At 38.1% G+C, this 24,728-nt stretch overlaps 3 protein-coding genes and 2 non-coding genes across 11 annotated transcripts; 2 read left to right on the forward strand and 3 right to left on the reverse strand.

Annotated features, from left to right (window-relative positions):
- Window positions 1-587: 587 nt before the first annotated feature.
- Window positions 588-6,982, forward strand: LOC131316192 (COP1-interactive protein 1). Of its 3 annotated transcripts, none has more exons than XM_058345489.1 (3): window positions 588-743; window positions 1,525-1,870; window positions 2,951-6,982. In XM_058345489.1, the coding sequence occupies exons 2-3, from the start codon at window positions 1,591-1,593 to the stop codon at window positions 5,611-5,613; spliced, it is 2,943 nt and encodes a 980-aa protein (XP_058201472.1). In that variant the 5' UTR covers window positions 588-743; window positions 1,525-1,590; the 3' UTR covers window positions 5,614-6,982. The 3 variants fall into 3 exon arrangements, with proteins under 3 accessions (XP_058201472.1, XP_058201474.1, XP_058201473.1); XM_058345491.1 differs by having other exon boundaries at window positions 1,525-1,684; XM_058345490.1 differs by having other exon boundaries at window positions 594-743; window positions 1,528-1,870.
- LOC131316193 (protein trichome birefringence-like 23) lies at window positions 6,661-11,596 on the reverse strand. The gene is made up of 3 exons (XM_058345492.1): window positions 11,059-11,596; window positions 8,940-9,217; window positions 6,661-7,819 (listed from the first exon to the last, which is right to left on the reverse strand). Exons 1-3 carry the CDS (start codon window positions 11,447-11,449, stop codon window positions 7,046-7,048), a joined length of 1,443 nt encoding a protein of 480 aa, XP_058201475.1. The 5' UTR covers window positions 11,450-11,596; the 3' UTR covers window positions 6,661-7,045.
- LOC131318293 (small nucleolar RNA snoR100) lies at window positions 8,164-8,271 on the reverse strand. Its single transcript, XR_009197617.1, has one exon. It is a non-coding gene; the product is annotated as a small nucleolar RNA snoR100 (small nucleolar RNA).
- A 1,405-nt stretch (window positions 11,597-13,001) lies between the features above and the next one.
- LOC131315948 (uncharacterized) lies at window positions 13,002-20,177 on the reverse strand. 5 transcript variants are annotated; one of them, XM_058345200.1, is made up of 6 exons: window positions 19,610-19,931; window positions 17,982-18,236; window positions 15,543-17,834; window positions 15,029-15,089; window positions 14,720-14,943; window positions 13,002-13,301 (listed from the first exon to the last, which is right to left on the reverse strand). In XM_058345200.1, exons 2-6 carry the CDS (start codon window positions 18,119-18,121, stop codon window positions 13,244-13,246), a joined length of 2,775 nt encoding a protein of 924 aa, XP_058201183.1. In that variant the 5' UTR covers window positions 18,122-18,236; window positions 19,610-19,931; the 3' UTR covers window positions 13,002-13,243. The 5 variants fall into 5 exon arrangements, with proteins under 5 accessions (XP_058201183.1, XP_058201182.1, XP_058201180.1 ...); XM_058345199.1 differs by having other exon boundaries at window positions 15,543-15,875; window positions 15,990-18,236; XM_058345197.1 differs by adding an exon at window positions 18,351-18,438 and having other exon boundaries at window positions 15,543-18,236.
- On the forward strand, window positions 13,666-13,773 carry LOC131318336 (small nucleolar RNA snoR100). The gene has a single exon (XR_009197659.1). It is a non-coding gene; the product is annotated as a small nucleolar RNA snoR100 (small nucleolar RNA).
- Window positions 20,178-24,728: the final 4,551 nt, after the last annotated feature.

A 24,728-nucleotide genomic window follows, 5' to 3' on the forward strand; every position in this document is an offset into this window, starting at 1 on the left:
AATTAATCATCTGTTTCAACGAGAGAATTTGAAAAGAAAAAAATTATGACCAAAAGTAAAAAAAAGTTAACTAAAGACGAAAAAAGTATCAAACAACTATCTTTTTTTGGTTTAAAGTGTCCGTCTTGTATGAATATTTTTTAACAGCGGTCTATATCTTTATAATTTTTTGATTCGTCTCGTTGAGACATGATTTAAAAAGCAATTTTCAGATAAATACCTCCCTACAAGGAGGAAGGACTAACGGGGGAACATGTCGCAAATGGAATAAAAAATCCAAGCCGTCCACGAGTGTCTTCAATGGTTCGGGTTTAAAAATAAACTCTTCCAGCACTTTTGGACGACTGTGATTGTGCCCTACAGAGTGCCCTGCAGGATCCCCGGATCCATCGCACATGGTGCAACATTGTAACCGATAATGACTCCGGGAAATTTTTAAATTTTTTTTTTTAGCTTTACGTTTGGTTCTATTGGGGGTAATAATCAGCAAATCCAAGGGTGTTTGATCGAATTACAAGAAGTCGCCATTGAGACTCTACATGCACACCCATGTCACGTGATCAGTTAGTTATTGTGCATGTATTCACGCGTATCACACTATCACGTATGCATGCACATTTGCATTCATCCCCTGGATCACGTTGAGTTGTTCTCTCTCTCTCTCTCTCTCTCTCTCTCTTCGTTGTCTTCCTGTTCAGATCGGCCACAAATTTGGAGCTTTCTTTACAGCTTCCTATTTCCAGGTACTTTTGAGCTTTCGGCATTGGTAACAAAATGGCAAATCAAATGAGATGAACGTAAACTTCATTTTAGGAATCTCATGTAATTTTATCCATTTTGTTTTCGTTTCTTTTTCTGTTAGAGCGTGTTGGAATATGCCAAATGGTTGAATTTCTATCAAATTTCTTAGTTCCTTGATTAAAGAAAATGAGAAGATACGTATGTGTCATTTTCCTATGTTTTCTCGGCAGCCAAATAGACTGCGGTAGTCTCTGGTGGATTCGTTCGGATTCCTTCAATGAATTTTATTGAAATTAATATTGATCTTATAGCATTTCGATTTTCAAACGCATAGAAATTAGAAACCATGATATTTTATGACGCAATCAGGTCGGACACGATTGATTTTAGAATGCTTGATTCATTTATTTGGTGCTGGCGCTGGTGATGTCATTATTGAATTTTTAACAACGAATGATTGTAGATTTCCCCCCGAGTGATTGCAAATTAATTAAAACTCACCATTGCAATGCCTCTTCTGCTAACACATGCAAGACTGATCATAAATCTGAGGCATGTGGCAACCCTCCTTCTCTCAATATATTTCTGGATTCATTAATTTTCAATTTCCCATGAAATACTTATCCAGGTTCCATTTGTTTAGGTGTCCAATGTCAAACGAAATATATGTGCATAGACGTCGTACACATATACAAACACCAGTCTCTCGCCAGGGGATGAACTTCACAGCATTTGGATCCTACTGGAAAACTTTACCAATCATTTGAATTCTTTGTGTTTCAGGAGGAGGTACGCTTGTATTGATCCCTCTTTTTGAGCAAAAACTGTCATAGAGAGAAGGCTTTAGAGATGACAAAGAGCCGGTGGAGGGAGTCGATAAGGTGCTTGGGGAGTAGTCATACTGATCCAGAGAAAGATGAACAGCTGATGAAGACTAAACTAGGTATATATTTCTCTCCAAAAAAACCACCCCTACAATATTATTGGAGGCTGTGGAATAGCGCCATAGAGGCCAAAAGAATGCAAATTAGAGCTCTACTACCCGCCCAATATTTCTCAGAAAGCAGACCTTTGTGGTACACACGACCAGAACTCCCCAGCAGTTCGGCGTCGCTCTTTCATAAACTTGGTACGATGGGGTAGCCTTATATAACTTATAACCCTTTTCTTACTAATTGCTTAGCTTGTGAAACTAGAATATGTTTAGGAGAACTAGACATTGAAATTCATAACTTAATACGAACTAGGGATAGCACATATAGAAGATAAGTTTTACAGAAATAGAGTAAGGTGGTTTAGTCATAGGCAATCAAGACTACTACATGCAAACAATAAACAAGAAAGATCGATTATCATTGATAGAAATGCTAGAGAGGGGAAGATCTAATTCAATACAAGTTCACAAAAAATTAACTCAACGTATAGCTTTTGAGATAGCTAAATGACAAAAAAGAGAAATTTACCCTATTCCAATTTATTGGGACACAACACAAGACTTAGTTTGATCTAGGTTTGAAAGTTACTCAAATAGAGGAAAGCACGACAAGATTGAGAATAAAACATTAAGATAACACAACTGACACAAAGAAACTGAAGAAGATGGTAACAAAACCTGCAATAAAAGAACCTAAAGCCAAATTGCATCAAAGACAGAAATGTAGTTTTCATTTGGTAGCAGTTCAGACAAGAAGCCTTTGCTGAAAAATGACAAGTTTGCTCATCTCCATCACAAATGTAGTCTTTACAGCTTTGTTAGAAATATGCATCTACTTTTCTGGAAGAAAGAGACCTTTGCTTTCGTGCTGCTGGAGGACGGCAGAGAAAATCCCAGCCAATTCAGAAAGAAATTCTACTCCCAAAAAACTAGTAGGATGAAACAAAACCAGAAGCCATCCACTGATCCACGTAAATCTTTCTATTTTCCACAAAAATCTCAACCAAGATATCTATTATAGTTTAAAGATGCTGTATCATTTTCATTTATGTAGATTAATGCATTCCCTCCCAATATGCATCTTTCTTGCACTAAGTTATGGCTTTTTACCATTCTGGAGGGCTTCCTCACAAGTGCATTCTGCTAAGCTTTGGATATAGACTTTTAACAAATTCAGTTCACCAATATATTTCCTGATTGTGAATCTATTTATCCTTGCATCATTTCATTTTTTGACTTCTCTGTACTAATTCAGAAGTTCACCGATTGTTGCAGAAGTTGACGATAAAGTAGCAAAGATTTTTAAGCTTTTAAAGAACAAGAACAAGCGCAAGAAAGATGGGAACTCGACAAAAGACTCAGAACTTGTTGAACTCATTGGTGATTTTCACAAACAGTACCAATCACTCTATTTGCTTTATGATAATCTCAGAGGAGAGGTAAAAGAAAAGGTTCTCAGCCTAGAAAACAAGGAGAGCTCTTTTTCTACCTCCAGCTCGGACGCAGAATCAGATTCATTCTACTCAGTGGATGAAGCAAGCACTAGAAGCAGTCCAAAACATGACCACCTTCAGAAGGTGAGAGATGAGTTCAAGCACAAACTCGAAACTTCAACTTCCGAATTTGTTGACCTGAGGAATAAATTGAACTCCATGACCGAAGAGAAGGAAGCTATACATTCGGAATACATGACATCTCTAAGCAAAATAGAAGAATCTGAGAATATCATTAAGGAGCTTAGGAACAAAGTTGAGCTAACAGAGAGCACCAAACAGAAACTAGTCGATGAATGCATGCAGTTAAAGGAGAAGCTGGTTGAAAGAGAGAATGAGTTGCTTTCTCTCACCAAAGCAGATCAGGTTCATGAGCCTAAAGTCCCGAACCGGATAAAAGGATTAGAACGGCAGATTTCTAGCTTGAAACTAGAGCGGAAAAACTTGCGCAGCCAAAAAAGAGATCTCGAAGAGAAGGCCAAAGCTCAAGGGATGGAAACTAAACAACTAGGAGAGGAAAATTCAGGACTGCAGGCACGTATCCTTGAACTTGAAATAACATCCAAGGAGAAAGAAGATGAACTTTCTGTTCTCATGAGTAAACTCGAGGAAAGTGGCAAAATTTCTGATTCTAAAGTTCAGGACCTGATCAAACGGGTTAAGGATTTGCAACTGGAGGTGGACTCCTTGGTGACTCAGAAAGGAGAAATAGATGAACTGGTACTCACGAGTAAACAGCTTGAAGAGGAAAATTCAGACCTGCAGACCTGTATCGCAGAACTTGAACTTATGTCAAAAGAGAAAGAGGAAACAGTTTCTGCTCTTCGGAGGAAAGTTGAGGAAAATGAGAGTAGTTCTAAGTCTGAGATAAAGGACTTCATGGCACGTGCCAAGGGTTACAAAGGAAAAATCGATGAACTTGTGCTGAGGAGTAAACAGCTAGAAGAGGAAAAGTCAGGACTGCAGACCCGTATCGCAGAACTTGAACTTGCATCAAAAGAGAAAGAGGAAACAATTTCTGCTCTTGTGAGGAAAATCGAGGAAAATGAGAGTAGTTCGAAGTCTGAAATAGAGGACTTGATGGCTCGTGCCAACAGTTTGCAATTGGAGGTGGACACTTTGAGGAGTCAGAAAGGAATACTGGAAGAACAAGTGGTCGTCAAGAGTAATGAAGCATCTAATCAAGTTAAGGGTTTCATGGACAAGGTCAATGTTTTGCAACAGGAGCTTCATTCCCTAAGCAGCCAGAAAAGTGAATCAGAATCGACTATAGAGAAAGTAACACAAGAAATATCCGATTTCCTTCTTCAGATAGAAAATTTGAGAGAAAAGTTAGAAAGGAAGACCATGGATTTACAGATAATGCTTCAAGAAAAAGAGGGTTTACAAAGGAAGGTAAAAGACCTTGAACTGAAAGTGAGTTCCATTCGCAAACAGAAAAGTGAAGTGGAAGAGAAGATGAGAGTAGAAAAAGAAGAGTTACATGTTAGAGTCACTGAGTTGGAGGAATCATTCAGTGTGTTAGAGAACGATTCGTCTACTCAGATTAAGGCCTTAGGAGTAGAGTTAAAAAATATGCAGCAGGAATTGGATTCATTACATGCTGAGAAAACCCAACTGGAGTTGGAAACTGTAAGAGAGAAACAGGAGTTGTCGGAGAACCTAGCTCTGATGGGGAAACAGAACATTGAGCTAACAAGCAAGATTTCAGAACAACAGAAAAGCCTAAAAGGCCAAGAGGATGCTATCAACAAGTTACATGAAGAGCATAACCATAGCAAAACTCAGTACCTAATCGCAGAAAAAAAGATTGAAGAAACAGCGGAAGAATTCTGCAAGAAATTCGAAGACAGTCTACGTATTATGAGCAGGAGGATCAGGGTGGCAGAACAGTTACATTTGGAGAACAAAGACGTATATGTAAAAACGAAAGAGAAGTATGAGAAAGAAAACAAGGAACTCAATGAGATTGTCGAAACAACTGAATTTGCAGTTAAAAAGATGAAGGAAATCACACTAACAGCAAATGATGCATTGTTTGGTTTAGACACAGTGGCATTGAAATTTGAGGAGTGCAGTGGAAACTTCATGAACAGGATTTCGAAGGCGTCTTGCGAAGTACTTTTCGCAAAGGACTGGGTGAAGAGGAAAAACAATGCAATAAAGCACGTTCAGGAGGATGTGGACTGCTTGCTAGTGCAGCTGGATACGAAGGAAGCGGAGGTGTTGGGACTGAGAGAGAAGGTATGGAAGTTGGAGAATAAGGCGAGAGAGCTCGAGAAGATGGTGAAGGAGAAGGAGGAAGGGATGCTGGGAATGGGGGAGGAGAAGAGGGAGGCCATAAGGCAGTTGTGTGTGTGGATTGATTATCACCGCAGCCGCAGCGATTATCTGAAGAAGGTTCTCACTGAGATGAGTGCCGTGAGGAGCCATAGGACATCTTAGAACGCTCTTGGTACTTTCCACTCCTATGATAGTTTTTCTACATCATGGGCCTGTTTGGTTATCCCATCTTATTATCTTCTTGTATTTGAGGTCTAAATCGGATGCTATTGTGTCTAAATTTAATTCAGACCCAAAATAAGCAAACAAGTCAAGAAAGGTGCAGAGCAGACCAAACGGGCCCGGAGTCATTAAGAATTTGCTCATTCTTTCAAATTTCATAGTTAGTAATGCTAAGGATACCTAGAAGTTGCTACTGAACTGATCCAGACTGTATTGGAAACTACAAAGCTGGTTTGTTTGGTATGGCCTTGGTTCCTCTATATGTAAATCTGGTGTTTTTTAATATATTGATCAAGTCCTGGTTAGCACAATTTCTCTTATTTATCTGATTTTTTTTTATTTTATTTATAAAGATTTGTTTTCAGTTTTTTTTTTTTTTTTTTCCATATAATCAAATGGGTGGGCTGGGGTGACGGTGTAGTTGACCCCCCGGGTGTGAGTCGGATGACCATAAGGGTACGCACCCGCCCTGGAATGTTCGGATTTGAGCCATAGGTGACCAGCTGGGGAGGAAATATTTGTTCATTACCACATCGAGGGACCCGTCACCAGAACCCCATCTAATTGCAAGAGAAAATACTTGTCCATTACCACGTTGAGGAACCCGTCACCAGAACCCCATTGAAATGCAAGTTAAACATGAGGCCTCCTCTACAACCATCTGGTCCCAAGTCTTGAACGTGAGACTTAGTGGTGCATATTGTACCCTGATAATAACTACCTTACTAATTTGATGGTTTGTGTGTACATCTTTAAAGCTTTGATTCTCAGAGGGGCCTCAACTTCAAATTCTAAAGTGCTATCAACGGTTGCTCCTCCTAGGTCATATGTTTGAAATCTCTAAAGTGCTATCAACTCAAGGGGTAGTCCATACATGACTTTGTCTCGACTTTAATTGGACCCTGCACAACAAGACCGTGGGATTGGTCCCAAAATTATTTGAGGTGTGCGTAAGCTGCTTAAACACCCCGAGTTAAGCAAACAAAATGTTCGAAGAAAAAATAACGAAGCTTTTCGAAGTCCTAAACAGTAAACACAGTTACATCATCAAAACCTCATCCATGGATATTATCGCAAGATCATAAATTGTTCCTCGCCATCTCCACATTATCATCAAGCTCTCAAGTTTCTAATCCAATTGAAGGTTACAGTGGAATCTCATCATTTTACTCAAATTTACCGAGTATGAAAACCGAGTTGCAGTCGAATGCAATTCCTCCAACTTCTCACCATTGTGTATGCAAACAACTTGATCCCAAAATGAACAAGTGGTTTGACAGTAAACTAATTTGCTTGATCATACTCACAGTCTAGATCAGTAACCCACCAATTCTGCTCCCTTCCCAATGAAACAATGCGGGTATGAAATTTCTCAACCATTTTTGACCATCTCCATAAGCAAATCATTCCATGAGTCAATTGGCCCAGGCAAACACCAATGCAAGCAGTCGTATATAATCTTGGTACTACTGTCCGTTTGGAGCGGGTGAAAGTATCGATACAAACCTGGGTGCCCATCAGGCCTCAGTAACGAAAGCTGCATTACATCAAGAAGTTTAAGTTTCATACCCTTTTCAGAAGCCTTAACTGCCGCCTTCTCAAATTCCTCCAATTCAACTTCGCGAAGGTATTTGTTCAAATCAGGTATATTAAACTCGCCTTCCTTGGCAGGTTCTGTTCTTTGGCAACTACCACCATTAAACCAGTCCCCATTCTCAAAATGATCCGGTGCAGTTGCCCTATAGAAAATCGTGCCCTTGTGATTCGACGAAACAATGAAACTGAATAAATGCTGAAGGACTTTTCGGTGTGCGAAATTGAACCCTAGCTCTGTTTGGTTTTTGTTAGGACAGTTGTGACATCCATATATTGTGTCGTTGATATAGTAGTTTGCAGTTTTGAGGAACCATTCACCACTGGAAAAGATCATGTAGTCCAAGTCTTGATACTGATTGGTCCATGCTGGATCAAGTTTGTCCAGGTAAAGCTCAACAGGAGCTGAGGAAATGCCATTGTCATCTTCAAAAATGGCAGCTTTGGCAAGGAAAGGGGACCAAACTAATGATATGGTGAAGTTGTATGAGGGGAAAAGCCATCTTTTGGATTTGTATTCCTCGTCATGGTAAACTTCAACAACTTGTTCCACCTGAAGCACACATTGTTCAATTTGAATATTTCCACACCTGCTTGGCAAAAGGATTTAGCTATTCTATAGGTAGATAATATAAAGCAGCTTAACAGAATCAAACACAATATAGAGGTATCCACTGTCACCATGTGAGGTGCGTAGCATCATAAAGATAACTAAACAAACCAGTGGAATTGCTAATCTTCAAGTTAACCCCCAGTAGCATCACAATCTTCAAGTTAATACACTAATTGGGGGTATGGCTAGGTGAGGATTGGAAAACTTTGGCAATACATGCATAAAGTGGCTGCAACTGAAATAGCAGCCCCCCTCTACCTCCGAAAATTGAAGAACTCAAAGGATGTTATGCTGTGCAAGCATGCCCCAAAGTCAAATCCGGAAGGAATCAGAGAGGGCAGGCGTAAAACCCCAATTCAATTTCTATGCTCATTCTCTTGCTTCTTTCATTCAAGGTAACAATAACTCAACCAAACTTTTAGTTGGTTCATTCAACATCCAGGATTAGAAGTGGTGGTACAAGTCAATCTTCTGAAGAGTTAGTTGATCGGATTAAGCCTCCTCTCTCAACAAATAGAAACAAAAGTTCGATGAAAAAAAGAAAAGCACACTTGGGTGAATATACAAGCTGTGTTAGAACAAGAAAACTGTGGCCAATAACATCATTCTCAACGTTGTGATGGTTACAGAGACACCGACACCTTTAAAACTGTTAGAACTTAGAAGCTGGCCGGAACCCTATTAACTGTTACAACCTAATTTCTTATGCGAGCCTAAGTAGTGAGGTAAGTCCCCGCCTTATTACAGCCATTGCATAGAGTTCCACTTTTGATAGTAGACAAATTTACTATTAGCCTGTAGGAAGTCACATTATCATTCTAGAGCGAGGTAGAGTACCAACACGTTTTTTACAACTCAGAAGATTTCTGAGTGAGTATCATCTATGCTATATCCAGATATCTGCAGCCCACACCCCCCCAAGGTGGATCTGCTGGAGGCTGCAGAGTTATCAATTCCTATTTCGAAAAGAAAGGACCTTGCTCAAAATCCATATCCTTGTCCCCTTTCCAAATATCCCCAAGAAAACAAACCAATTTTGCCAAATCAAAGTGATAATTACCTTTGAGAGAATGCAGAGCAACGACTGGACATGATTCCGAGTAATTGAATCGCCGATAAATCCCCAAGTTTTGTTCCTCATCAACTCAAGAAATAGTCCTGCATCAAATGGTGGCAGCTCACAATTGCGTGGATTCCACCTCCAAAAGAGATACCCAGTATCTGGCCGCCCATTCTTCATACAATTCTGACGACTTTCCATCCAGCTGCAACTCTCATTATTGTAAGCCGGACCTGATGCGTATGGGATCCAATCACCAGTAAAAAGATCACATTTCTCTGCAGAAAGTTTGGTGCCACCAAGAACAATTCTCAGAACATAGGTAAAGACATCTCCAGCCACTCAAACTTAAAATGGAGTAGGAAAAAAAACCCTACATTCTCTCTCAACTCCTTTACACACTCAAATCAAGGGAGACTCAAATCTATTTAACATAAAAAAGTTCATCTCACATTATGACATTCAAATTTATAACTCCACCATGAATCTTCCACTCATCTGAGTGCTTCCATTGGTCGTACTAAATGAAGCCTTTACTCAAAAAAAAAAAAAAAAACTTGTAATAAAGGGCTAGAGATGACCTAAAGTACCAAATCTTTTATATGACCTAGGCAATACTAGAACAACATAGAAACAAGGGCGGATTCACGTTAACACAGTGCCCTGGATTTCTAATTTTTTCACTTATATCCCTAGAAGTGTGCAATATATTTTATTTAGCCCTTCAAGAATCGTATTAGTGCCCCTCATATTCGACAATTATACCACCAGTTTCTCGCTGAAAAATAAGTTTTTGTGTCTTGATTGATCTATAATCAGTCTTTTGATTGTTCAATTTTGTGCAGAATCTAGTAATCATATTGTGTTCTTGAATTTATGGCTTCTGATTCTCAGTTTAATTGTCTGGCTTTTCGTTACATCTGATAGTTTACTTAGAGGGTTTCAACCTAAAACCAATTGGCAAGAGGTGGAGTAACCTCTAGAATTTATTAACCAAGCTTGGGTGGCTAAGATTAGCGATGCGGGATAAAGTCTAACACTCCCTCTCACGTGCAACCTAGATGCACGTGGAGATACAAATTGAGGAGATTTGAATCGGGCAACGGAGACTCGACCACGTGAGGTGAGGCCACCCAAGACCTAACTTTGATATCATGTTAGAGCATCCGCAATGGGAATAATCAAAACCAATAACCAAAATGTGCCACATTAGCATTTGATTATCCATTTAATTCATAATCAAACTTAACAATCTCTACCTCCACATTGGTTATTTTTGCATCCCTAACCCAAAAAACCCCCCACAATACACAATGCACATATGTCCAATCGCAAACGAGTTCCAATCACGCACCCGACCACACCAAATTATTCGTCTCGATGAGACGATTCGGGGTATTTTTGAGTTATTGAGTTTTGAGTTTGGTTATTGAGTGTTGGTTATTGATAAAAAGTTGTTTGGTAAAAGACTTGTAACTTTGCTTATTACAATGTGAGGTGTGTTTTGAGCATTGTAGTTAAGTTTGCTTGTCCACACTCCACGCCCATTTGCTTATTACAATGGGGATGCTCTTAGATTTCTTGGAGGGTTCCAACTTATAATCAATTGGCAACCTAAAACCAATTGGCAAAGGGTGGAGTAACCTGTAGAATATACTATTAATCAAGCTTGGGTGGCTTAGATAAGCGATGAGATAATGCCTAACAACATCATTCTAATTTCTTCGAATTAATGTGTTAATTAGCATGTAAATATCACTAGTATTTATACCTTTACTCCTTTAGTAAGAAAATCAGACTAATCAGTTCTAGAACCTATCGAACAAAATAACTTTGTGCTTCGTTGCGAACAAACATTATCAAACTTATGATCAACAAATGTCCATCCTGTCTCAATTTTCTGGATCCACCACTACATTTATGAAAGCATATAAATATATCTACATGAGGGGTGGGACCAACTATTAAAATCAACCGTCAATCAACCACAATTACATAACCTTTTTCAGCATTTAAATTTGCAAAAGCAAATCAGAAGAAAACCCATCAATCTCTTCTGGGTTTTAGCCAAAAAATAACAATAATAAGGAAAACCCAAAAGAGGGTGAAATTTGAGTACCTTTTCCGAGAATCTGATCTCTGGTTTCTTGAACATCATCAGAACCAGATGATTTGGGTTCCAATGAAACTTGAGTAGCATTATCACTATGATCCCTATTCTCTTGCAAATCAGCAGAAGTATTTGGGTTTCGATTCACTGGAACTTCGGTTCCATTTTCTTGATATTGGGTTCCATTTTCAAGTATCTGGTTTCCATTTTCTTGAAAATCGACAGAAACTGGTTGTGGGTTGGGTTTTTGCTCGATGAACGGAGCCTCTGAAACGTTCGAAAATCCAGTGGATTGGGAGAAGAGAAACCGAAAAGCTAGACCCAGAAAGAGGACCGAAATGGCCAACTTCACTACCAAGTGGTGGTGCTTTTCTGTAAACCATTTGCAATTCAACTTCATCTCTCTCCCTCTCCCTCTCTCTCTCTACAATTAATTCCAGTTGATTTTATATCATGATGAGTATTTCGATCTGAAACCCTATATATGGAAAATCTAGACTCCACTAGTATCTAGTTATAGGATTACTTCTGTACTGATCATAGTAATTGTATGTTTCGTTAACTAACCGACAATGCATATATACTACTCCTGTACTGTGTAGGTTTTTTTTTTTTCTTGTAATGTATAACTAGTATAGGATAGCTTACGCACATCTTAAAATGTATTTTTACTGTTATTTTTACACTCGTCTTGAATGAGTATGACTCGAGTCTCAAAAATTGCGACGAAAAGAATCGAATTTTTAATCTACTAAAAAATAAATTTATAAGTCATAGGCTACGGAGCATGTGAAGTTAGCCAAGAATAATTTGTCACACATGACCAAATACTACGTTATCTTTAGATAAATTTTTGCAGTATTTTCTACATTATTCTGTAATCAACAAGAAACAAATTTCTTAAGTCATCATTTCTATCATGTTTCCAAAAAAAAATAATTAAAAAATTCTTAAGTCACATATCTACTTCTAGGCCACCGACCGTGTGGAGTTAATCAAGAATGATTTGTAATAATTATATGACCAAAGTACTAGTAAGTACGTAAAGAAATAATATTCCATGGATGGAGTAGTGATGAAGAATGGTGTGCCGTGATTCCAGGCTTTTCGGCTTCAAGATGGGGCCGCATGGACAAACAGCCATGGTTTTTAACAGAAAGTCTATCCCTATTGCTCAACATTTATTACTTCTTCTCAATTTTATTATTCATAAGTGTTTCAGACGGTTTGAATTTTAAAAAGCTCTTCCCGAAAATATTTAAGAGGTTTTTTTTTTAAAAAATTCCGACCATTGATTTTCGAGACAAATGATGAAATGTTGAACGGTGGATATTGAATGATAGGCGTAGTTTTGCTGGTTTTTAATTTACACAACAGAAGCAAATGTGACGGGTCTGGTAGCTTCTAGCATCATCAAGGCCAACTCCATAATTTTATTTTCAAGGTCAATTCTTTCTTTTAGAGAAGAAGGTCAGTTAAATTCTCATCTAATATGTGTCTTCATTTGGAGATAATTGTGCCTTTGATTTGGGTCTCGTTCTGAACTCCAAAATATAATCTGAACAGTTCATGGTTTCGACCTTCATGTGAATAACAATTTCGAAAAATTTTAAGTCGGTCGGGAATCAGTAACTCAATTTGTTGTTATTTTACTGAAGGAAAATGTGATTCGTTTACTGGGCTAACGATTTTTGATTGACTTGATTTTTCACAGGGTGTATGACTCCATAAGTCGATTTGTTTTGCTAGACGCATTGAAGTAGACAAAGTGAACGATCTGGATCACATTTTAGAGTTCGGGTTAAGGCTTGTATAAAAGGCACAACAGGATCCCATCTTTCCATTTCGAGACCCACATTGGTTGTTCCCTATTGAGACTCCTCAATGGAGAGACATAACAATTTATTTAAATTCATATATACGAAATATGTTCAGTTAAAATTTATCGACAATATCTTTAAAATGAGAGCAATATTCTATATATTTAACAAATAGTACATTGAACAATTATAAATTACTAAAGTAACGAGGAATAATCAGCTATCCTTCAAAAATCCACGGTTGGACACAGTTGTGTCTAGATAAAGATTCAAAATAAGCCGAGAAATGTGTAAACTAATGGGCCTACATGTATGTACATCAATACCCCAAATAGTGACAATTTCTTCCCAAGAATGAATCGATCCAACCATGATCATTGTGCACGCGCTCTTGGAGTTTTCATACCAAAGCCTTGCTTTGTTTTCCTAACCCTGTCCAGATGTGAAATAGTCTTAAGAATATGCAACCATATGACTTTAAAACCTTGGACCACATAAACCATCTCAAGGGAAGGTAGATATGCATCTCAATCATCCAAAAAGACTAATATAAAATACACCAAAACAAGACCATTGAGGAAAATAAAGAGTAAAGTTATTCCTGTTTTTTCCCGCTTAAGCTTTTAGATGAGTTAGCTGTTCACAATCTAGTATGGTATCAAAATAGACGAAAGATCTTGGTTCGAACCCCACCGCTTACCTAGTGATCAAAATACTTGCACGTGTTTACCCCAGCTCGTCTTTTAGATGGTAGCTAACAATCTATGGTTTTGTGCATACCGATGCTCTGGATTATCAATGAAGGAAGTATGGTAATGTGCACATAAATTGATTTGGGTCTCTAGGCCTGCCCTCTCTGATGCCATTTGGCTTTGATTTGGGGGCATGGTTCTACAACAAAACGTCTCTGTAGCTCCTCGGTTCTTGGAGGTTTAGGGGGGCCACTGTTTCAGTGGTATTCTGAGAGCAGCCACTTTGTGCATATGTTGCCAAAGGTTAGGTCTGTCTCTAATCATCCTTCGCCCATACTCCCAATGATTGGGGACTAGATGGGTTATGTTATGTTGTTGTTGTTGTTATAGTTAACAATCTATGGTATCCAAACAAGCAATAATACTTAATTGTTCAAACCCCACCACCTACATAGTGGTTGAATTACGTACGTGTTTACACCAACTCGCCTTTTAAATGAGTTGATGGTTAACAGCGATCATTTGTTTGAACCGCACTAGCTAATTAGTGATTAAAGTACCTGCAAGTGTTTAGCCCGCTTACAGAGGAGAGCCTAGCTACAAAGGAGGAGAGGTGTTGAGGATGTAAATAACAACGTTACCCATCTCTCTAACAGTTCAAACTTTTAGATTTTTGCATGTAGGTGGTTAACAATCTATAACAAACTACAAAAGACTGGGCTTTTCATCTAGAAATTACTGTGTGGGAGGTACAGCAGAGACCCATGTTAAGAAATAACATAAATTTCATGGTTTTTTCGGTTCAACCAAACTACAGTGGCAGGCTCTGGTTTTAGGAATTTGGGTTCAGGCGACAGATTGAAAGTTTCTCAATTCAACTCAGCAACACGTTAATCCAACATAGTAAGGTAGCTAACTTCACAGCTAACAGAAGCTATAGCAGTTGACATTTGGCAATGTTATCTGATACTTAGTTTTAAATAGTCATACGTTGATAATACCTGTTATCTTCCATTTGGGGACAAGATGTACAAAAACAAGAGATGATCGTAAACAAAAAGAGAAAAATGATTGGAACACTCGAATCACTTGTTGCAAACATGGGGATATTAGAGAAGTTAAGAAATTAGATAGAATTGAGGGAGCAGTGGAACTCACGTTGGGGCAAGTTTTCCAAGGCTACGTAGTTTTTCACCGGTGTTCTCATCCAAAACTGTACCACAGATCTCGATAACGTAATATCTATCTCTTGTGGTTGGCAATCCCCTTCCAGCAAGTAAATCTAGATCTTTCTGATTCAGTTCTCGCCCATTTACAAAAACACCAGTGTTTCCAGCAGCACAATTCTCTGGCATTGGGTACCTGAATTCTTCAATGAATGGCTGCAAGATAGTAATGTGGTGTGGTCAATACATTTCTTGAAAAAGGGCTCCGAGAAGTATGCGCAGAACGAATTATTGATCTCACCGTAATAATGCCAAGGCAAGGATGGCCCATCACACCCCAAAATCCACCTTGGTAATCATACCTGATCAAGCAGAAAGAATAATTAAAATAAATATCAGTCTCCATCTATCATACTAAATGATTGTCAAGTTTGCATCAGCGATGGGGAAAAACGTAGAAATAACAAAAAAACACTCTTCCTTTTTGTTCATATCATAAAATGTTTCAAGCTACTCATAAACATTACAATATACAAAAACCTAAAAAGCAATATGCCCGCCATTTAAGTATTCAAGTCTCTCTGTTTGCATTTATTCCCCGTTTGCATTTGCTTGTCCCCTTTGTATTCTGTTTTTCTATGAAAATCCATATCTCCTTGTGCAAAACAGGGTTGCATGTGAGGGACAATGTTGAATAGCTTGATATACAAGCTTTTAGGACAATTAGTAACTTAAACAATGTATATTAAACTATTCAGCATCTAGGATTCGCAAGATGTACTACGAACTGATTTGACGTCAGTGCATGTACTTACCAGTAGTTTCCAGGCTCAATTGGCCCAGCCAGATTTTCAGCCTTTTTAACCGCGCGATCTGATATAGGTTGGCCATTAACAAAGACATTCGGTCTTTCTGTTTCCACACTTTGGCTAGAGCATGAAAAGTGAACAGCACTTGCGTTGCCCACCAACTTGTTGATCCTAGGGCAGTCTTCTTCTTTCCTCACCGCTGCAGAGTCTTGAGGCACACTGCTATCTAGAAGTTTTTGAGAGGGAACTCCAATCTCAGTTTCCACTAAAACATCTTCAACAGAATTCTGTTGCGGGGTACTTCTGTTAAGGATTCCCTTTTGTTGATCTTCGTATCTGCTTACCACATTACTAGAAAAGTAATTATTGGGTTCATTGTGATCCAGGGAATCTGATAATGGTAAAGGCCCATCATCTTTCTGGGTTACAAGTGAGGAGAAAGAAATGTCCCACTGAAAAATCACATTATCTGGGCTATGCTCATCCTTTGAAAAGCTGGAAGTTGAAGAAAGGGGCTCCTTCCTCTCAATGGATTCAGCAAAATTTTGGCTTTGATCACTTGACAAGACATTGGCTTCAGTTACTTTAGAATCTGTCAGCTGAGATTCATAATCAGAATTATCGGTGTCATCTGGACTTTCTATCTCCACACTTCGGCTAGAGAATGAAAAGTAAACAGTACTCGCATTGCTCACCAACTTGTTGATCCTAGGGCGGTCTTCTTCTTTCCTCACCACTGCAGAGTCTTGAGACATGCTGCCATCTAGAAGTTCCTGAGAGGGAACTTCAATCTCAGTTGCCACTGAAACATCTTCAACAGAATTCTGTTGCAGGGTACTTCTGTTAAGGACCACCTTTTGTTGATCTTCATATCTGCTTACTGCATCACTAGAAGAATCATTATGGGGTTCATTCTGATCCAGAGAATCTGATAATAGTGAAGGCTCATCATCTTTCGTGGGAACATCAGAGGAGAAAGAAATGTTCCTCGGAAAAATCATAGTTTCTGGGCTATGCTCATCCTCTGAAAATCTGGAAGTTGAAGAAAGGGGCTCCTTCCTCTCAATGGATTCAACAAAATTTTGCCTTTGGTCACTTGATGAGACATTGGCTTCTGTTACTTCAGTATCTGTCAGTGGAAACTTATAACCAGAATTATCAAACTCATCAGACCATGAGTCCATCGCACCAGCATTGGAATGATTTTGGGAGCTTTGAAGATTTTCACTCAACTTCTCACCAGAGCCATCATCACCCTCGGCAGAAACTTGCTCCGGTAATTTGGAAACTGTAACAATAACCCTCTTTTTCTCAAAGTCAACCAAGAGTGTACCAGAACAGGCCCCACATTGGACTTTCTGTTGATTCTTCTCTTTCAGCACAAGTTTTCTTGGCAGTTTCAGCAACCCAAAGCAACTGCAGCATGTTAAAAATGGGGCACCACCTAGTACAGGATGGCAAACCCTTTCACTTCCATGAGCAGCCACTACCCTTGTTGGATTCCGGTGAGCAACACCACCCATCCCTAAATCAATCTCAATTGAACTTCTTGTCTTGGGGTTCCGAATTACAGAACTTTCAAGGGACCAATTGGAGTCTCTAGAATTATACAACTTTGGAGGGACTTGTGGAGGGAATTTCCTATTCATGTCATAGCACTGCAGACAAGAGCAAGCATTCTGGGGTGAAAAGGTTTCATGTTGTCGTGATGCAATGGTACTTCGATTACAAGCCATATGTTGTCCAGAAAAATGGTCATGATAAGGCTGCCTCAAGTACTCAGGTGAGGGTTGATGTGGAGGTTTCCTTGGCCTTTGTGGAAGATTTGAACTATCATATACCACAATTTCATTTGAGATTTCCATTAGACGAGAAGAGAAGTCCTGCTCATCCAAACTGCTTCTATTGGTGCGACGAACAGGTTGATTATTAGGGCTGAAGTAAAGGGGTTCCGGAACGTACTTATCTGGTGCAAAAGGTTGAATACTAACAATGTTGAACCTGGTTGGAGATACTTGCGCATAAGCATCATCTCCGAAGTAATTATTGCGAAGGACCGGAGGTGGAGGGGAAAGCCTTTCCCTTGGTTTCTCTGTAAAATGACTCAAATCACCACATCTGATAATTTGGTCCTTCAATTCATCCAGCTTCCTTATGAGCTCAACTCGCTCATTCTCCAAAATATCAACTCTACTAGGCCCACCATAATCATGGTGAATCCTTTTCTGCTCAGCATATCTATGCAAAAAACCACGTTGATGATGGGAAGGTCCCTCATCTGCGTAAGGAATTGGAAAACTTTTCCGTCGGAATGCCACTGGCTCATCTGTCTCTCTATCCCACTGGTCCAACATTGACCTTGGTTTTAAGGAACCGTTGAAATCTCCCATTGGCATTTCGAAATCCACGACTTCAATCCCCATGCGTGAACCGCCAAATTCAGACCTTTTCCTGTTCCAAGACTGCTCATGGTTATTTCTTTGAACCCAGTTACTGATCAAGTGTGGATGGTTTACTAATAGGGTATTCCTATCATTGTAATATCCAACTTCTCCTTCTTTACACAGATTACCCCTTGAATTCATGGCTTCTGTACTAGAATTTTGACAATAAGTGTTCACGAATGATGGATGATTTATACAGTGTACAGGCCTTCCGATATCTCTACCAATCCATCAGTCTAACACTTCTCCTTCTTCGCTGCAGTATTAAATAAGCAAATAAACAAACCAACAAATGCAAAGCTCTTACAAGAACTAGAAAAGACCGTTCACCCAAAAACAAAAAGATTATATACATAGGGATTTTATGTACCTAAACACATAAGCCAAAGGCCGTTTCCACGCAAGATTTGGCTCAAGCCCAACATTTTCTTTGGTCTATTTCTCTCCTGATGGTCCTACTGTTACAAAAATGGCTCAAGAACATTATTTCTCTCTCAATCTATCTATTAGAACTGGAGCAACATTGTCAAACAATGGCATCTTTTAATTGTAGCAAAATAAAACATTGACTCTGGCTTTGAGAAGACATTGGAAATGTTCACTAAAAATATCCAAGAAAAGTTAGGTACAACATAACTATTTCTCAATCTCTTTTTTAGCATTGGAACATTGCTAAAGAATGACATTCATGACACTGTATCAAAACCAGAAAAAATGTCTTCCATATATCTGACTGTTTCGGTCTAAATTGATTTCTGACGAGGACAATTGCTATTATTTACTTTTAGTGATCCTTTATTCCGTTTTTCATCAAAATTTTAGGATCAATCATTTATTCTGACGAGAGGAATCAAAAAATTTATAAAAATATGGACTGAAGTTGAAAAAAAGTTCAAGTAAGACAACGCTAAAAAAAATAAAGACAACTGTTTCAAACTTTTTTCATCTTCAATGAACTTTTCTTCGCTTTTGATCATAATGTTCTACTTTTTAGACTTCTCTTATCGAAACAAATGATTAATTCAAAAAAATTTGCCATAAATTTAACAAAAATTCAGAAATTACGAATAAAAATACCCAAACTAAAATTTAGGCCAATGTCCGGATAAAAGAGCTTTTTTTTTAGAACAGCTAAAAGAGGAGGGTTGTACATTAGATAGTAAACAGTCACGTAACACCCCGTTACATTCTTTATGACATTTATCCGATCACAAATATGAGTTCGATAGAGCTTAATTGAAAAAATGGGTTCATGTATCCGAGCCCAATTGGTTGGGACTTTAAAAGGCTCGGTTTGTTTGGTAAAGGTCAGTAAGATAGTAGTTCGAACCACAAAGAACGATTGTATTCTAGATAGCAAACAGCCAACAGACAAAAAGGACTACGTTACATTCTCTACGACTTTAATCCGATCATAAATATGAGTACAAAAGAGTCGATAAATAAAACGAATTCATATAGCCGAGCTCAATTGATAGGCTAAAAAGCCTAAAGCTCGGTTTTTACGATATCAAAATTCCAACCCACAAAACAAAATGAACAAACAGTACCCATAAAATTGAACCAGTCACTGGATACAAAAATACGATCGTACAATTGAGCACACTAAAAGAGGGTAAAATAGCAAACCTTTGAGATTCGATAACTGCGCGATATTCGCAGTTAGGGCAACGAACTAACCGGACTTTTGGTCTTCGCGCCATTCATATCCAAGTTCCAACTAGTCAACTACTGTACAATTAAGGAAATGAAAAAGTTTGTTCGGTTGCCGAAGAGGGAACAAGATAAACAAGAGAGAAGAAAAGGGAAAATCTGTTCTGTGGTAGTCGATGTAATTTGAAGTTTTTCCCTGAGCTTGGGCAACTGGGGTTGAATCAGGGGTTATTTGAACGAAGTTGTGATCGTTTTTTCGGTTTGTGCTTCTGGAGAGAGAGAGAGAGAGAGAGAGAGAGAGAGAGAGAGAGAGTTGGATGTAAATTGAAGTTTTTCCCTGAGCTTGGGCAGCTGGGGTTGAATCAGGGGTTATTTGATCCGAGAGAGAGAGAGAGAGAGTTGGATGTAAATTGAAGTTTTTCCCTGAGCTTGGGCAGCTGGGGTTGAATCAGGGGTTATTTGAACCAAGTTGTGTTCGTTTTTTCGGTTTGTGCTTCTGGAGAGAGAGAAAGTGAAGAGAGAGAGAGAGAGAGAGAGAGGATGGAGTTGGAGCAAGAGAGAGAATTATGATTTATCGTCCAAATGATCGCGACTAGTATTTATTTTTCTTGACTAAAGCATCAAACACGCTAAAAATTACTTTGATCGGATGTCGTGATCCGTTTGATATGATTTCAAAACAAATACAAAAAGTGGTTGAAATGGGTTTGATCGAGTGTTATGATAGTACTTCCTCCGTTCCATAATGTTTGTCATTTTCAAGAATGCGTGCCATTTTTAAATTGCATATATCTTTCAATTCATAATATTTTAGGCAATTTTTTGAACTTTGTATAATAGAACAAATTAAACTCTATCAAACAAGATCCATATTGCTTATAAAAAAATATTATAGATTAAAAGATATTGTTAATTTTTTCATAAGGCTGGAATAGTAAAAGTGCCAAACATTATCGGACGGAAGAAGTATTATTTTCTTAAAGGATGAATGTGTTTTACAAAATCATATCCAATCAACTTGACTTTTGGTATGCTTGATGTTCCCAACGAAGTAAACACAACGAGTAGTTCCGATCATTGAGGTTGAGGCGTAGTGACCTAACAAGGCCTAGCAATTTGGCCACCATCTCATTTATATAAATAAAATTGCTCCTGAGATTTTTTTTAAAAAAAAGGCTTTGCAATTTGGTACTAACATTCATTATCAAATGAATTCTTCAATATACAAGTTTGATAAGGACGTTGGCCAACTTGGCAACAAATTAACGGGCGAGACTTTATTAACCAATTAGAATTTGCATCTTCATTCATTTATAATACACAGCGCGTTTCAGACACGAAGATAGAGATGTGTTTGATGTCGTTTAACACGTATGATTTTTCCAATGTGAAATCGATGTGAATCAAATGACTCCAGATACATTCGAGTTTAAATTTGTGTGTGAATGGATAAGACTTATTTGGTCACAAAAAGAGTACAGTACAGAGTACTCACTTGAATTAGGATCACTTTCACTTTCACTTTCGCATTCTCATTCTCAAGGGCTTCCTCCGGGTCTATTTTTGGGAGACGCGGGGGGCTGCTGTCCCCAAGGGTCCCAATTTTGGGGCTCATCCCGGTCTTGTTCCGATAATCTGAATCGTTCATTTTGTAGAGCTCGTCGAATAGAACAACTATGCTAAAATTCAGCTTAATTGGATATCATTAATTACCTGATCGGAGCCCATATAACTCTCAGTCCATGGGTTAGAGTGGATTTGATCCAGTGTTTCGGATGCATTCTTTTTAAGATAAAAAGGTTCCGATCAGATACTTAATTATATCCAATTAAGCTGATTTTTTGCATAGTTATTCTACTCGACGAACTCTACAAAGTGAACGATTCAGATCAAAGGAGCGAGACCGAGATGAGCCCCAAAATGAGGTGCAGCAGCATGCTGCTGTTCCCAAGGGGACTGCAGCCCCCCTCCCTCCATTTTTGGGTACGAGACATCAAAATGATCCATATAGTGGCCCAACCAGGTATTTGAAGTTCCAAAATGACAAACATGCATTTGGAGCAAAAGTTAATTTAATTCGGCATCATGACAAAAACCAGTGCACTCTAAAAATGCTTTGCCTGGTTCTTAAAATATCTAATCGAGCAAAATAAAATAAAATATATATTTTACGTTGAAACAAACAGAATTAAATGGCATTGGAAGAGTATTTTGATTTGGTGGTGATAATGGTTTAAATTTTTTTATTTTTTTTGGATTCTCACGCACTAGCTAATATGCCCTTACTCCATTTGTGGCCTAAAGCAAAATCTCACAAGACGAGGTCTGTTTACGTTCAATATAATTTTTATTAGAGTGTATAGTTTTCACAATAAATTTTGCTCTTTTAGAATTTTAAACAAAAAGTAGAAATGTTGAAATGTAATCAACAATTTCAAATGTAACTTCACACATGATTCCCCAATTAGTATTACAGTTCAGTTTCAACCCAATTAAGGAGTGAGACTTTTTGAACCAATTTCTATTAGAATTTGCATTCCCGTTATATAGTTAAACAGAACATGTTTCAAACACATGGATACGGATCCAAAAAAAAAAAAAAAAACACATGAAGATGCAGATGCGTTTGAAGCTGTTTAATTAACACGTGTGAATTTCCTAGTGTGGATCCGACGTGAATCAAACAACTCGAGACATATTCGACAGATTTCCAAATGTGAATCCAACGTAAATAGATTAGACTACCCAAGGTATATTCGAAAGATGTATTTAAGCCGTTTAACAAGTATGAATTCTCCGGTGTGAATCTGCCGTTAATATTCAAACGAACCAAAGACATATTCAACAGATGTTTTTGAAGCGTTGAACACGCAAAAAATAAATTCACGGGGTGAGTCCGATGGGAATCATTTGATCATGTGGGTCCCTAACAACACTTTTATAATATAATAATAATAATAATATAGTGTTTGTTTAGGAGACAATTAGAGAAAGCTGCACCCTTTTTATGACTTGGTCTCTGCGAACGTTAATCATGTAAAAGTCATCGCCAAGTCAAAACTGAAAAAAAAAAACAAAATTAATGACAAGATGCATACGGAGGCCCTTTCACTTTCGCTCTCGTTCTCGTGGGGCTTCCTCCATGTCTATTTTTCAGTGTCGGGTGGATACTGCGTAATGTTTATTTGGCGCATTTGAACCGTTTATTTTGGTTTTGGACTGTTCGGATTTGAAGAGAGGAAGAGGAGAGAGAGTGGTGGGGTGAGAGGAGAGAGAGAGTTTCAATCCAGGCCGTCTAACACACTTTTAGACGGTCCGACTAGGATGCTTGGACACCACGTGTGCACGGCTACGTGGTACCCACCCGGCCGGTACCCAAAATTTCTCCAAATGATGGAGTTCTAATTGACAAGTCCTATTTCGTCACTATCTAGGTGTCTACCCGGTTCAAACCCATTGCGTGTCAAGATGGATGGAGAGGCCCAACTTTAGTATTTGAACTTTGAAGTCTCAAAATGACAAACAGGCATTCAGAACATAAGTTTTATTTCGGCCTCATGACACAAGTCAGAGAACTCTAAAAATGATTTACCTGTTTTTTCAAATATCTTTTTTTTTGGTACGTTGGAAATTACTTTTTCAAATATCTAATCGAGCAAAGGAGAAATAAAAAAGTATGCTACGTCGAAACAAGCAGAGCTAAGTTGCATCGAAAATTTATATTTTGCAATCCAATGGAAATTTTATTTAAATAGGGAGTATAGTTTTCACAAATTTTTTTTTTTTTGCTCTTTTCAATTGAAAACAAAAAGACTTGTCACAAAGTGGAAATGCAGAATGTTTTTTCAAATTCATTCATCGGATTGATCAATTACAGTTAAGTTTCAACCCTCTATCATCATATTTTGACAATATAAGCAACCCACTATCATCAATTATGGAAACTCAATATGCACGTTATCCATGTAAAAATCAGATTAATGAGACATCTTTGTCTATTCAAACGAGCCACACTCTAGCGAGCAACGGGCGGGTAAATGACAAACAGGCATTCAGAATGTAAGTTTTATTTCGGCCTCATGACACAAGTCGGGGAACTCTAGAAATGATTTACCTGTTTTTTCAAATATCTTTTCTTTTGGTACGTCGGAAATTACTTTTTCAAATATCTAATCGAGCAAAGGAGAAATAAAAAAGTATGTTACGTCGAAACAAGCAGAGTTAAGTTGCATCGAAAATTTATATTTTGCAATCCAATGGAAATTTTATTTAAATAGGGAGTATAATTTTCACAATTTTTTTTTTTTTTTGCTCTTTTCAATTGAAAACAAAAAGACTTGTCACAAAGTGGAAATGCAGAATGTTTTTTCAAATTCATTCATCGGATTGATCAATTACAGTTAAGTTTCAACCCTCTATCATCATATTTTGACAATATAAGCAACCCACTATCATCAATTATGGAAACTCAATATGCACGTTATCCATGTAAAAATCAGATTAATGAGACATCTTTGTTTATTCAAACGAGCCACACTCTAGCAAGCAATGGGCGGGTAAATGGTGATTGTCATTTATTCCCATGAAAAATATGATTCGACCAAAATTTTACTGATGTTGGATCAACCTGAATTTTCAATATATTGTGTTTAAATAGTGGTGAATTCTATTTTTACATAAAGAACATAAATATGAGAGGACACACTAACTCTTAAGGTGGGCTTGGACATAAATTTTGCTTGATCCTCTTTCATCACATCATACTGTGTTAAATGGGCTCTTAAAGTGTAAGGCGTATTAATACATAACTACAAGCAGAGTTCAATCTTGTGTGCTAAGTCCAGGCTAGAGCTAGTCCCGTTATCTAAAAATAGTTTGAGCAATTGCCAAAAATGGCGAAATTTTGCAAAAATTGGTACTCCAATGGTGTGCTATTTTTGCTTCTTTTTCTTTTCTTCTTCTTTTTTTGGCTTTGGCCATTTATCTTGTCGTGTTCTCCAAAAAATGGCACCAAGAATTTGTCATTTTGTGTCACATCACCAAACCTACAACCAATTTCAAATGACCAACAAATGATACTAGTTGTTTGAGAAAA

The sequence above is a fragment of the Rhododendron vialii genome, chromosome 2a (genome assembly GCF_030253575.1).
Source record: "Rhododendron vialii isolate Sample 1 chromosome 2a, ASM3025357v1".
Classification (NCBI taxonomy): domain Eukaryota; kingdom Viridiplantae; phylum Streptophyta; class Magnoliopsida; order Ericales; family Ericaceae; genus Rhododendron; species Rhododendron vialii.